This window comes from Sus scrofa, chromosome 17 (assembly GCF_054392235.1).
Source record: "Sus scrofa isolate SSC_HxYL_T2T_F1_AM1 chromosome 17, Sscrofa_HxYL_maternal_Yorkshire_Landrace_v2.0, whole genome shotgun sequence".
NCBI classification, from domain to species: Eukaryota; Metazoa; Chordata; class Mammalia; order Artiodactyla; family Suidae; genus Sus; species Sus scrofa.
The window spans coordinates 60,983,672-60,996,139 of record NC_139399.1 but is presented as its reverse complement, the minus strand read 5'-3'; the positions used below and the strand labels follow the sequence as shown (position 1 = coordinate 60,996,139).

At 57.9% G+C, this 12,468-nt stretch overlaps 1 protein-coding gene across 1 annotated transcript; it reads right to left on the bottom strand.

Annotated features, from left to right (window-relative positions):
* Positions 1 to 207: 207 nt before the first annotated feature.
* On the bottom strand, positions 208 to 12,239 carry LOC146395377 (melanoma inhibitory activity protein 2-like). The gene is made up of 2 exons (XM_085004272.1): positions 9,368 to 12,239; positions 208 to 8,458 (listed from the first exon to the last, which is right to left on the bottom strand). Exon 2 carries the CDS (start codon positions 6,431 to 6,433, stop codon positions 4,904 to 4,906), a length of 1,530 nt encoding a protein of 509 aa, XP_084860398.1. The 5' UTR covers positions 6,434 to 8,458; positions 9,368 to 12,239; the 3' UTR covers positions 208 to 4,903.
* Between the last annotated feature and the right edge of the window lie 229 nt (positions 12,240 to 12,468).

Below are 12,468 nucleotides of genomic sequence, written 5' to 3'. Positions count from 1 at the left end.
CAGAGAAAGGCAGGGGAAGGCATTGGAAGATTTGGGGTTTGGGCAGGGCGTTGGCCTTCTTTGGCATGTGTCAAGCCGAAAAACGAACCCCCCCCCCCAAAACGGAAATGCATGCGGTGCCTGTGAAGTCACGTTTCCCAGGATCTCAAATCCCTCTCCTGTGGAACGAAGCTTTATGGTGTGAAAGGATCAGTGGGAGACGGCAACGATGGTCGAAGGCAAAATGGACCTTTTATTGACCTCAAAATACACTCCTTATGCTATTTGAAAGCGAGGGCTCAGAAGAAACAGGGAAAGAAGGGATGCCTCGGAACTCTACTAAAGGGCTCCCCGTGTGAGCAACTACTACCGAGGCATTTGAGTGCCAGCCAGACGAACTAGAGGTGAGCGCATCACCTAAATGGAGCAGTTGGACTGGCAAGGGAGAAGTCCCCGTTCCTTGTCGGGAGAGGGAGGGAGAGAGGGAGAGAGGGAGAGACGTCCCAGGTGTGGGTCTCGGCGTGGCTGTGGGCGTTTAGGCCCCGCGGGTCGGACCACGGACTCAAACCCGTGTGGGGCTCTGGAAGCCAGGGCCCTCCCAGCCCGACCTTCCTGCTTCCTGGGGAGCCCGATGGGCCAGGGCATCCCCTGGGCCGTGCGGGCCCGGCTCGGCCCCGTGGGGAGCAGCAGGCGCCAAAGGCCTGCCCGGGAAGGGCTGGAGCTGGAACGGGAGGCGGGCCAGCCTTTGTCTCACGGCCGCGTTGCCCCTTCGGAGCTCCAGGAGCTGTCTCTCGGCGCAGCGAGCGGCCATCCCTCTCTCTCGGGCTCTTGCCTCGTAGAAGAGGATGGCGTTCTGGGAGGAGACCACGGTGCTCGCCAGCTCTCTGCCCATGTCTTCCGCCATCTTCTTGTAGACGCGGCCCTGCCGACCCAGAGAGTCCAGGCGTCGAAGCGCCCGGGGGTACTTCTTCTGGGTGTCGAGGTGGCGGGCCTCCTCCTCCCTTGCCGTTCGCAGGAGCAGCCGGACGTGCGCTTCGTGGAGCTGAGGCAGCATCCCGAGTCGGAGGCGCAGCTCCCGCACCTCCCTCTCCAGCCGCGTGGTCTCCGCCTGCAAGGACGCTCGCTGGGTCTGGAGCCTTTGCACTTGTCCCGCGAGCTCTCCGTTCACGTGATGGGCCGCGGACAGTTGTCTGGAGAGCTCCCTGCTGTCCTCTTGGTGCCTTTGCAAGGACACGCTTCCGCGACCAGCGTCCAGGGGCCGCTTCGGGCCGGCGTCCGACAGCCGCGCGGGGGGATGCTCCGCGTCGTCGGCCCCTCGGGTTCCCTCTGCTTCCCCGGGAGCGGGCCCAGGGAAGGTCTTCAGCGTGGCTGCGACCAGAGCCGTCGGCTGGCGGCCTCTCTCCTCCAGGACCCGCCGCCTCCGTGCGTGTGCACGGTCCAGCCCCTCCTTTTGCGCCCTCAGGACCCGCGTGCGCAGCCGCCATCCCTCCGTTTCGTGGCAGAGCCCTTCCAGATGGTGCTGGAGATGAGCGTTTTCCTTCAGCCCAGCCCTGAGTTTCTCCTGGAGGCGGTGGACCTTCTCGTGGGCTGTCGTCAGGGTCTTTCGGGCCTCGGCGCCTCGGCGTTGGCAGGCCTCGGACGCGACGCCAAGGGACCGGATCTGTCGCTGGAGGCGAGCCCACAGGCGCCCGGGGCAGCAGAGCGGAGAGGGCCGGCTCTTGGGTGCTTTTGCAAAGAGGCCTTCCACGTCGGGAGAGGCCCCGCTGGGGATCTGGTCAAGCGCCGCCAAGCACAGGCTCTGCCGTGTGGGAGCGCTGGCCTCCAGAGCGGGTGTCCGCGGGACTTCGTCCTCCTGGGCCATCCGTCCCGTCTGGCCCCTGACCTTTCTGTCGACCTCGGCCCGGGCAGAAGCCCTGTCGGCCGGCTCTGTTCCTCTCCCGGAAGGCCGCCGGCTCTTGAGGGTCACCACCAGCAGAGCGGCCCAGAGCGGGGTCTCCCAGGGAAGCGCCAGCAGCCCCAGACCAGCCGTCAGGGCGTCGGACACCAGCAGCAGAGCGTCCCACAGGAGCTCCAGGGCCGGCAGCCAAGGCATTGTGGTGGCAGGCAGCAGGCCCTCTCGGGCCCCACAGGCACCACAGCGCTGCCTCTGCCCGTGGGCCCCAACGGACCCCACGGAACTCTGCCGCCCCCCACCCCACCCCCACCCCCAGGTGCCCGGCTACCAGGGCAGAGGGCCGTTAGGGCCGGGGGAGGGGGCGGCCCGCCAGGTTCTAGAAAGCCCTGCCCCCCTGAGGGCCCTGCTCCCTGCCCACGGAGCTCCCCCGAGCCGTGCCTCTGGGGAGAGCCAAGGGCCGCTTGCCTCGAAGGCCAGGCAGCGCCCTGCCCTACCCCCTTGTGTGCACACGAGCGCGTCGGAGCAGAGGCCTGGGCTGTGCCCCCGCACCCTGGGTCCGACGCCCTGCCCCGATCTCAAGGGTCCTGCGGCCCAAGGGAAGCCTGGTCCTCCCGGCCCAGGTCCCGGGATCTCCCTCGTCGAAGAGACCCTGTCTCTTTCGGGTGTCCGGTCAATGTTTGAGCAGGGACCGAGCCCGGCAGGGGGTCCCCAGATGGACCGAGAGACAGGAGTTCAGTCGTGAGAGATCAGTCAGTCCAACCTGGCAGAGTCCTGCGAGCGCGTGGTCTTTCCGGGAAGCCCGTTGGCCTGCATTCCATCCCGGGGTTCCTGGATGGGGTGGCCGCGGGGACCCGGCTTCCTCTGCAAGGTGGCCCTGCGATCTCCAGGTGACGGCCTCCAGGCTGGCCCCGGAGACGCTGTCCAGGCCGGCGAGGCGGGCGCGGCCCGTGCCTCTGCAGAGGGGGAGCGGGTCCTGAAGGGCGTCTCCCCGCCTTTGCCTTCTTCGAGCCCCGTCTGCCTCCCCTCGTGTCTCTCCGCGGTCAGGCTCAGAGCCTCGTGGCCCAGCCCCCAGGACGGCGCCGCCGTGGCGGGTTTAAGCAGAGGGCAGGGAGGAGGGGGAGTCAGGCGTGGGAGCCGGGGGAGGGCTGTGTCGACCGTTGCCGTTGCTCGAGGTCAAGTCCATGGGGGGCAAGTCTAAGGGGGTGGCCGTCGTGGTTGAATCCAGGGGCTTGAACGCGGATCCCGGAGGGTCCTCGGGCCCTCCCATTTCAAAAAGTACCAAAGGGATGGTAGTCAAGACGGAGCTCCTGTTGTGGCTCAGCGGTCATGGACCCAACTAGTATCCGTGAGGACGCGGTGTGATCCCCGGCCTTGCTCAGGGGGTAGGGATCCGTGAGCTGTGGTTGCGATTGCGGACGGGGCTGGGCTCCCGCGTTGCTGTGCTCCCGCGTTGCTGTGCTCATGGTGTAGGCCGGCAGGTGTAGCTCCGATGGGATCCCTCGCCTGGGAACTTCCTTATGCTTTGCTCGAGGCCCTCGAAAGTCAAAATAAATCAACGAAACACACACCCACACACACACATCCACACACCCACACACACACACACACACCCACACCCCCCCCCACACACACACAGGGACGATCACCCATCTGCCCCAGGCTCACGTCATCTCACCAGAAAAAGGCACATCTTATCCTTGGGGGGTCACAGGGACCCCTCTAACTTTTTCTCCAGGGACTCCGCTCTAAGCCCGTTCCTGAGCTTTCTCCTCAGACGACAGAGCTGTGAGAGGAAGGCGGATTCTGGTTGAAGGGAAGGGAGGGAAGGAATGGGACAGCCTGACAGACTCAGGGGACCACAGGTGGGAGAGCCCGTCTCTCCTGGCGGGTCCCCACTTGAGGGGGGCCTCTGGGGTGGGCCCGGTTGGGCCCGATCCACCTTGAGCCCAGTGGGCCCTGGTGTCCGCCTCCAGGCCCTGGGGTAGAGAGGGAAGTACCTCGTTCCCAGCGTCTTTCCAAACCGCATTCATGTGTCCATGCCGACCCCGCCTCTTGCCCCCCTGCCCTCTGCCCTGCGTGCGGGGCTCAAGGGTGCCCCAAGCCCGACCAGGTCCCAGCCCCACAGAGCGGCCGGCTGCCGTCCACTTGGAGGTGCCCTGTAGGAAGAGCCCCTAGATCCCTGTAGCAGAGAGCCCCGGGGGTGGGGGCTGGTGGCCAGCAGTCGTGCCCCGAAGGAACCGTGATCGGGAGGGACTCCCGGGAGGGCCCCCCCCCCCTTTCACCCTGGTGGCCAGAGAAGGCTTCCTGGAGGAGGTGGCCTTTGAGCGGAGACTGGGCGACACGGGACCAGCCATGGGAACATCTTGGGCAAGGCCAGGAGCCAGAACGGCCAGTGCAGATGCCCCGAGGAGGGCATAAGCCGGGGTCGAGGTTCTCCGCAGAAGCCCCCGGGTGGTCAGAGCCAGCTCGGAGAAGGCCTCCCTGGTGCCCAGAGAAAGGCAGGGGAAGGCATTGGAAGATTTGGGGTTTGGGCAGGGCGTTGGCCTTCTTTGGCATGTGTCAAGCCGAAAAACGAACCCCCCCCCCCAAAACGGAAATGCATGCGGTGCCTGTGAAGTCACGTTTCCCAGGATCTCAAATCCCTCTCCTGTGGAACGAAGCTTTATGGTGTGAAAGGATCAGTGGGAGACGGCAACGATGGTCGAAGGCAAAATGGACCTTTTATTGACCTCAAAATACACTCCTTATGCTATTTGAAAGCGAGGGCTCAGAAGAAACAGGGAAAGAAGGGATGCCTCGGAACTCTACTAAAGGGCTCCCCGTGTGAGCAACTACTACCGAGGCATTTGAGTGCCAGCCAGACGAACTAGAGGTGAGCGCATCACCTAAATGGAGCAGTTGGACTGGCAAGGGAGAAGTCCCCGTTCCTTGTCGGGAGAGGGAGGGAGAGAGGGAGAGAGGGAGAGACGTCCCAGGTGTGGGTCTCGGCGTGGCTGTGGGCGTTTAGGCCCCGCGGGTCGGACCACGGACTCAAACCCGTGTGGGGCTCTGGAAGCCAGGGCCCTCCCAGCCCGACCTTCCTGCTTCCTGGGGAGCCCGATGGGCCAGGGCATCCCCTGGGCCGTGCGGGCCCGGCTCGGCCCCGTGGGGACCAGCAGGCGCCAAAGGCCTGCCCGGGAAGGGCTGGAGCTGGAACGGGAGGCGGGCCAGCCTTTGTCTCACGGCCGCGTTGCCCCTTCGGAGCTCCAGGAGCTGTCTCTCGGCGCAGCGAGCGGCCATCCCTCTCTCTCGGGCTCTTGCCTCGTAGAAGAGGATGGCGTTCTGGGAGGAGACCACGGTGCTCGCCAGCTCTCTGCCCATGTCTTCCGCCATCTTCTTGTAGACGCGGCCCTGCCGACCCAGAGAGTCCAGGCGTCGAAGCGCCCGGGGGTACTTCTTCTGGGTGTCGAGGTGGCGGGCCTCCTCCTCCCTTGCCGTTCGCAGGAGCAGCCGGACGTGCGCTTCGTGGAGCTGAGGCAGCATCCCGAGTCGGAGGCGCAGCTCCCGCACCTCCCTCTCCAGCCGCGTGGTCTCCGCCTGCAAGGACGCTCGCTGGGTCTGGAGCCTTTGCACTTGTCCCGCGAGCTCTCCGTTCACGTGATGGGCCGCGGACAGTTGTCTGGAGAGCTCCCTGCTGTCCTCTTGGTGCCTTTGCAAGGACACGCTTCCGCGACCAGCGTCCAGGGGCCGCTTCGGGCCGGCGTCCGACAGCCGCGCGGGGGGATGCTCCGCGTCGTCGGCCCCTCGGGTTCCCTCTGCTTCCCCGGGAGCGGGCCCAGGGAAGGTCTTCAGCGTGGCTGCGACCAGAGCCGTCGGCTGGCGGCCTCTCTCCTCCAGGACCCGCCGCCTCCGTGCGTGTGCACGGTCCAGCCCCTCCTTTTGCGCCCTCAGGACCCGCGTGCGCAGCCGCCATCCCTCCGTTTCGTGGCAGAGCCCTTCCAGATGGTGCTGGAGATGAGCGTTTTCCTTCAGCCCAGCCCTGAGTTTCTCCTGGAGGCGGTGGACCTTCTCGTGGGCTGTCGTCAGGGTCTTTCGGGCCTCGGCGCCTCGGCGTTGGCAGGCCTCGGACGCGACGCCAAGGGACCGGATCTGTCGCTGGAGGCGAGCCCACAGGCGCCCGGGGCAGCAGAGCGGAGAGGGCCGGCTCTTGGGTGCTTTTGCAAAGAGGCCTTCCACGTCGGGAGAGGCCCCGCTGGGGATCTGGTCAAGCGCCGCCAAGCACAGGCTCTGCCGTGTGGGAGCGCTGGCCTCCAGAGCGGGTGTCCGCGGGACTTCGTCCTCCTGGGCCATCCGTCCCGTCTGGCCCCTGACCTTTCTGTCGACCTCGGCCCGGGCAGAAGCCCTGTCGGCCGGCTCTGTTCCTCTCCCGGAAGGCCGCCGGCTCTTGAGGGTCACCACCAGCAGAGCGGCCCAGAGCGGGGTCTCCCAGGGAAGCGCCAGCAGCCCCAGACCAGCCGTCAGGGCGTCGGACACCAGCAGCAGAGCGTCCCACAGGAGCTCCAGGGCCGGCAGCCAAGGCATTGTGGTGGCAGGCAGCAGGCCCTCCCGGGCCCCACAGGCACCACAGCGCTGCCTCTGCCCGTGGGCCCCAACGGACCCCACGGAACTCTGCCGCCCCCCACCCCACCCCCACCCCCAGGTGCCCGGCTACCAGGGCAGAGGGCCGTTAGGGCCGGGGGAGGGGGCGGCCCGCCAGGTTCTAGAAAGCCCTGCCCCCCTGAGGGCCCTGCTCCCTGCCCACGGAGCTCCCCCGAGCCGTGCCTCTGGGGAGAGCCAAGGGCCGCTTGCCTCGAAGGCCAGGCAGCGCCCTGCCCTACCCCCTTGTGTGCACACGAGCGCGTCGGAGCAGAGGCCTGGGCTGTGCCCCCGCACCCTGGGTCCGACGCCCTGTCCCGATCTCAAGGGTCCTGCGGCCCAAGGGAAGCCTGGTCCTCCCGGCCCAGGTCCCGGGATCTCCCTCGTCGAAGAGACCCTGTCTCTTTCGGGTGTCCGGTCAATGTTTGAGCAGGGACCGAGCCCGGCAGGGGGTCCCCCGATGGACCGAGAGACAGGAGTTCAGTCGTGAGAGATCAGTCAGTCCAACCTGGCAGAGTCCTGCGAGCGCGTGGTCTTTCCGGGAAGCCCGTTGGCCTGCATTCCATCCCGGGGTTCCTGGATGGGGTGGCCGCGGGGACCCGGCTTCCTCTGCAAGGTGGCCCTGCGATCTCCAGGTGACGGCCTCCAGGCTGGCCCCGGAGACGCCGTCCAGGCCGGCGAGGCGGGCGCGGCCCGTGCCTCTGCAGAGGGGGAGCGGGTCCTGAAGGGCGTCTCCCCGCCTTTGCCTTCTTCGAGCCCCGTCTGCCTCCCCTCGTGTCTCTCCGCGGTCAGGCTCAGAGCCTCGTGGCCCAGCCCCCAGGACGGCGCCGCCGTGGCGGGTTTAAACAGAGGGCAGGGAGGAGGGGGAGTCAGGCGTGGGAGCCGGGGGAGGGCTGTGTCGACCGTTGCCGTTGCTCGAGGTCAAGTCCATGGGGGGCAAGTCTAGGGGTGGCCGTCGTGGTTGAATCCAGGGGCTTGAACGCGGATCCTGGTGGGTCCTCGGGCCTCCTGGGTGGCACTCGACAGAACGGCCGTGGCCGCTGGTTTCTGGCTCATGCTCCCCGACCCACCTCCTGACGCCTCGTAGGAGCGGAACCGTCCCCGCCTCTCTAGCCAGCCCTCCAGAAAGGATGCCCACGGACTCGGGGTGCATTTCTTCCCAGTGCTTGGTCTCACAACGTCTGCCCCTTAGTCCCTCACCGGTGGTGTGTTGCAGCCTCGGGAAGAGGTCTCAGGATTGAGGCCATCTGGCATGGCATTTCAGGTTCCCTTCCTCACCTGGCTCTGCTGTTCTCATTTTTCTCATCTGCAAAATTATTGGGCTGGTTGCACGACCATTGTTCTTATTCTTTGTCCCCTTGTAGCGAGTTTTTTTTAGTAAAATTCTTACGTTCATATTCTACATATTCAAGTGTAGGTATTGTTAGGAAATAAGAAATTTTTTCTCTTCCAATTTCATCCTTCTCCCCTGCCCATTACCACCTCTCCTACCTTAGGCTACCTGGTTCATTATATCATTTGTACATCCAGAGTCGTTCCTTCCATGCTGTAGAAAATGAAAAAATACCACAGCTTAAGAAATGATAAATAAATGACACCAGTTTGTAGGCTACTTATTTTTCACCTGCATATGACAGAGGTCATCTATCTAGTTTATGAAATGCTCCTCTTTCTTTTTGATGAATATACCATCCTTTCCTTGGCCATTCTTCTATTGATGAACAGGCAGTTTGGCAGTTTTTCCAAAATTAATCACGTGTCTTTGACCTTTGATCTAGCTATTCCATTTCTATAAATTCATCCAAGTAGGTAGTCTCATTTTTGTGATCAATTCTGTGTGTACTAGCCTCTCATCTGCAGTAATATTTATTTTGTTTTATTTTGTTTTTTTTTTTTTTTGCATTTTAGGGTCGCATCCACAGCATGTGGAGGTTCTAAGGCTAGGGTTGAATCGGAGCTCCGGCTGCTGACCTACACCACAGCCACAGCAATGCAGGATTTGAGCCGCGTCTGGGACCTACACCACAGCTCACAGCTATGCCAGATCCTTAATGCACCGAGCGAGGCCAGGGTTTGAACCCGCAACCTCGTGGCTCCTAGTTGGATTCGTTTCAGTGCACCACAACGGGAATTCCTGCAGTAATATTTATTATGTAATTAAAACACGGTAAATTTTTTTAACATTTCAAAGGAAAAGAATTTGTGAAAGTCAAGAAGCAAAAGAATAGTCTGTTTAAGAATGTAGTTTCCGGAGTTCCCGTCGTGGCGCAGTGGTTAACGAATCCACCTAGGAACCATGAGGTTTCAGGTTCGATCCCTGGCCTTGCTCAGTGGGTTGAGGATCCGGCGTTGCCCTGAGCTGTGGTGTGGGTTGCAGACATGGCTTGAATCCCGAATTGTTGTGGTTCTGGCGTAGGCCGGCGGCTACAGCTCCGATTCGACCCCTATCCTGGGATCCTCCATATGCCGCAGAAGCGGCCCAAGAAGTTGCAAAAATACAAAAAAAAAAAAAAAAAAAAAAAAAAAAGAATGTAGTTTCCAACATAATCAAGATTGGAAAATCAGCTTTCACTCTCCCTGCGGAAGGTGTTTTCCCTGAGCCTCAGTTTTTTCATCTTTAGAATGGGCATAATAGTCATCCCTACTTTACAGGGATGGAGTTAAATATTAAGCTTTCAGTAAATGATCGCTGACATCATGCTCAGTTTATGATAATGATCATTATTCCTCACTTTAACCTTTTTTTTTTTCTTTTTTTTAACTTTTTACGTCCATACCCATGGTATATGGAGGTTCCCAGGCTAGGGGTTGAACCAGGAGCTGTAGCCTCCAGCCTACACCACCGCCACAGCCACACCAGATCCGAGCCGCATCTGCGACCTACACCACAGCTCACAGCAACCCCAGATAATCGAACTTACTGAGGGAGGCCAGGGATGGAACCTTTGTCCTCACGGATGCTAGTCAGATTTGTTTCCGCTGAGCCACGACAGGAATGCCTTACTTACTTTAATCTTTGTTGTGGATAAAGGATTATTGGTTGGATTGCCTGGTATGGCACAGAGTCAGAAGCCTGGAATGAGGAAGTCACTATTCCAACAACTTGGACACCTGAAATCTTCCTTTGGAAATATGAGTGTGTCTGAGAGGCCACAAATTAACAAGCTCTGGGTTTTTGAGCTGCAACCTCTACCTCTCTGTTTCCTAAGCATCCAGTGACCTCCAGATTTCCTTTAAGTTTTCTATTAGTCTCCTCTTAAAGGGACAATGGAGCTTTTGTTTGAACAGCTTTGTCGAGCCCAAAGGAAAAATTGGTCATTATGGGGACACAAAAGATTTGCTTTCCATACATTAGCTTGTCAATTGCTTTCTTAAGGCAAAGTTAGGTAGGGAGTACACCAGCAGGGGAGACAAAAAAAAAAGATTTTTTTGTGTCTACTGCTGGATGTCAATATTTGATGGGAATAAATGGAATTTAATATCACAGTCTGACAAAGATAAATCTATGCAAATAAGAAACGCTGCTAAGCTGTCCATTCTCCATTTGCAATGGCTTTTCCCCATCACTGTGTTGTGTTTGCTTATGTTTATTGGGTCACAGGAAGGCAGAATTGAGAGACAGTCCTAGGGGCTGCCCTTGCTGAAATGTTGGCTATTACTTCTGTCCCTTCAAAGTAAAACATACACAACAAAACAAAAGCCCTTGGGCGTTAAATCTAGAAAGCCCAGCTGTAAAAGCGGCATTCTATAATATATGGCTTTTAGTTTTATCAGCCTCTATATCAAAAAGAACAGGACATCAAAAGTTTGGGGGGTTTTTTGTTTGTTTATTTGCCACACCTGCGACATATGAAAGTTCCCAGGCCCGGGATCGAATCTGAGCCGCCACAGTGACCAGAATGGCTGCAGTGACAACGTCAGCTACTTAACCCGCTGTGACACCAGGGAACTCCCAAAAGTTATGGTTTTATTTTATTTATTTTTTTGTCTAAAATTTTTAGGGCTGCATCTGTGGTATATGGAGGTTCCCAGGCTCGGGGTGGAATCGGAGCTGTAGCCACTGGCCTACACCACAGCCAGAGCAACACCAGATCTGAGCCTCGTCTGTGACCTACACCACAGCTCATGTCAACACCGGATCCTTAACCCAGAATGAGGTCAGGGATCGAACCTGTGTCCTCATGGATACTAGTCAGGTTCCTTTCCTCTGAGCCATGATGGGAACTCCAGTTGTGGTTTTATACTTAGATTATACATTTCTATTTAAAACGAAACAAAATGGGGGGAGGGGAAGCTGCCAGATAGATGCCTGGACTTTCTTCTGGAGAGTAACTATTCCAGTTATATATAAGGGGAAAATGTTGACGGATGCTTTTTCTTAAAAGTTAATGTTAAATCTATAATAACAAGTTGATTTTATGTTTTTTCAACCAAATATAGGTCCTAATGACAGCTTAGCATTAAATCTGACACATCCTTAAGAACAGGTGAAGTGCTTGTTCTTTTATTTAGAAGGTTGTTAATTTTCCTGACAAAATTGAAGGTTCATGTATAGTAAGATATTCTTTTTACATTCAACTTGGTGCTGAATCATAAAGTCAGTCCGTTTTAAAAAACAAACACACACACACTGTTCAGAGGCTTAATTAGCTTTCCCAAAGGACTCTTTGGGAAACAAGGCATGCCTTCTACAAAGAGAATGGTTGAGTTCCCAAAAGGCTGGGCCAAGAATGGTCTTCCCTACTTGACTCCAGCTCTCCTTTGATTCTCTTTATAAAATCAGGGAGATCCCACTTGGCACAACTGGATTGGCAGCGTCTCTGCAGTGCTGGGACAAAGATTCGATCCCTGGCCCGGCCCAGAGGGTTAAGGATCTAGCATTGCCACAGCTGCAGCATAGGTCGCAACCACGGCTCAGATGTGATCCCTGGCCTGCGAAGGCCATATGGCTGCGGGGCAGCCAAAAAAGAAAAAGAACAACAACAACAAAAGTAAAACCAGGGATCTGTTTCCTTAAAGAAAACCAGATGATTTTCAGTGACAGGGTTCCATGAAATCTTTGAGAAATCCTGGCCTTTGCAGTCCAAGTTAGACCCCCGCTGCCACAAGCTATGTGACACTGGCCACACCCCATGGCCTATCTGTGCCACAAGTTCTTCATCCGTACAGGAGGGAGAATGGCCAGAGTTCCAGTAGCCACTCCTGATTTTTACATGAGGGGCTCAGGGCTGCAGTCTGGCTGCAGGGAGAATGAGCAGGTACTAGTGGGTTTGTTTTGAGACTATGTTTCCCCAGTAAACTCTCTCTGTATACTTACATTGTAGGTGTATTATGGGAAGGTCAAGTGGGAAAAGCCAAATGAAATGGGGGAGCATGTTGTGAAGCCCCGCTAAGCCACCCTGACGCCATTATCGATTTGGTGACCTTTTAAATGAGACGATGTGTGCAAACCCACTGGCACATGGTGATAATGGGTAGCTGTCATTATTGATTGCTATATGGTGGTAAATTCTTCATTGCTATATATGCAAACTAAGAATGCCAAGTGTGGGAATTCCTGCTGTGTCTCAGCGGTTAAAGAACAGGACTAGTATCCACAAGGATGCAAGTTCGATCCCTGGCCTCGCTCATTGGGTTAAGGATCCAGAGTTGCTGTGGCTGTGGTGTAGGCCGGCAGCTGCAGCTCCGGTTCAACCCCTAGCCTGGGAACTTCCATATGCCTCAGCTTTAGAAAGAGAGGAAAAAAAAAAAAGAATGCCAAGTACAAATTTGGGGGGGGGGGTGTATAAATGAAGTGTCTTGAATAGGTTAAAAATTCACATGTTGCAAAATCAAGAGATACACAAGGAGTTCCTTTTGTGGCTCATCAGATTGAGAACCGAACTTAGTATCCCTGAGGATGCAGGTTCGATCCCTGGTCTCACTCACTGGGTTAAGGATCTGGCATTGCCGTGGCTGTGGTATAGGCCTCAGCTGCACTT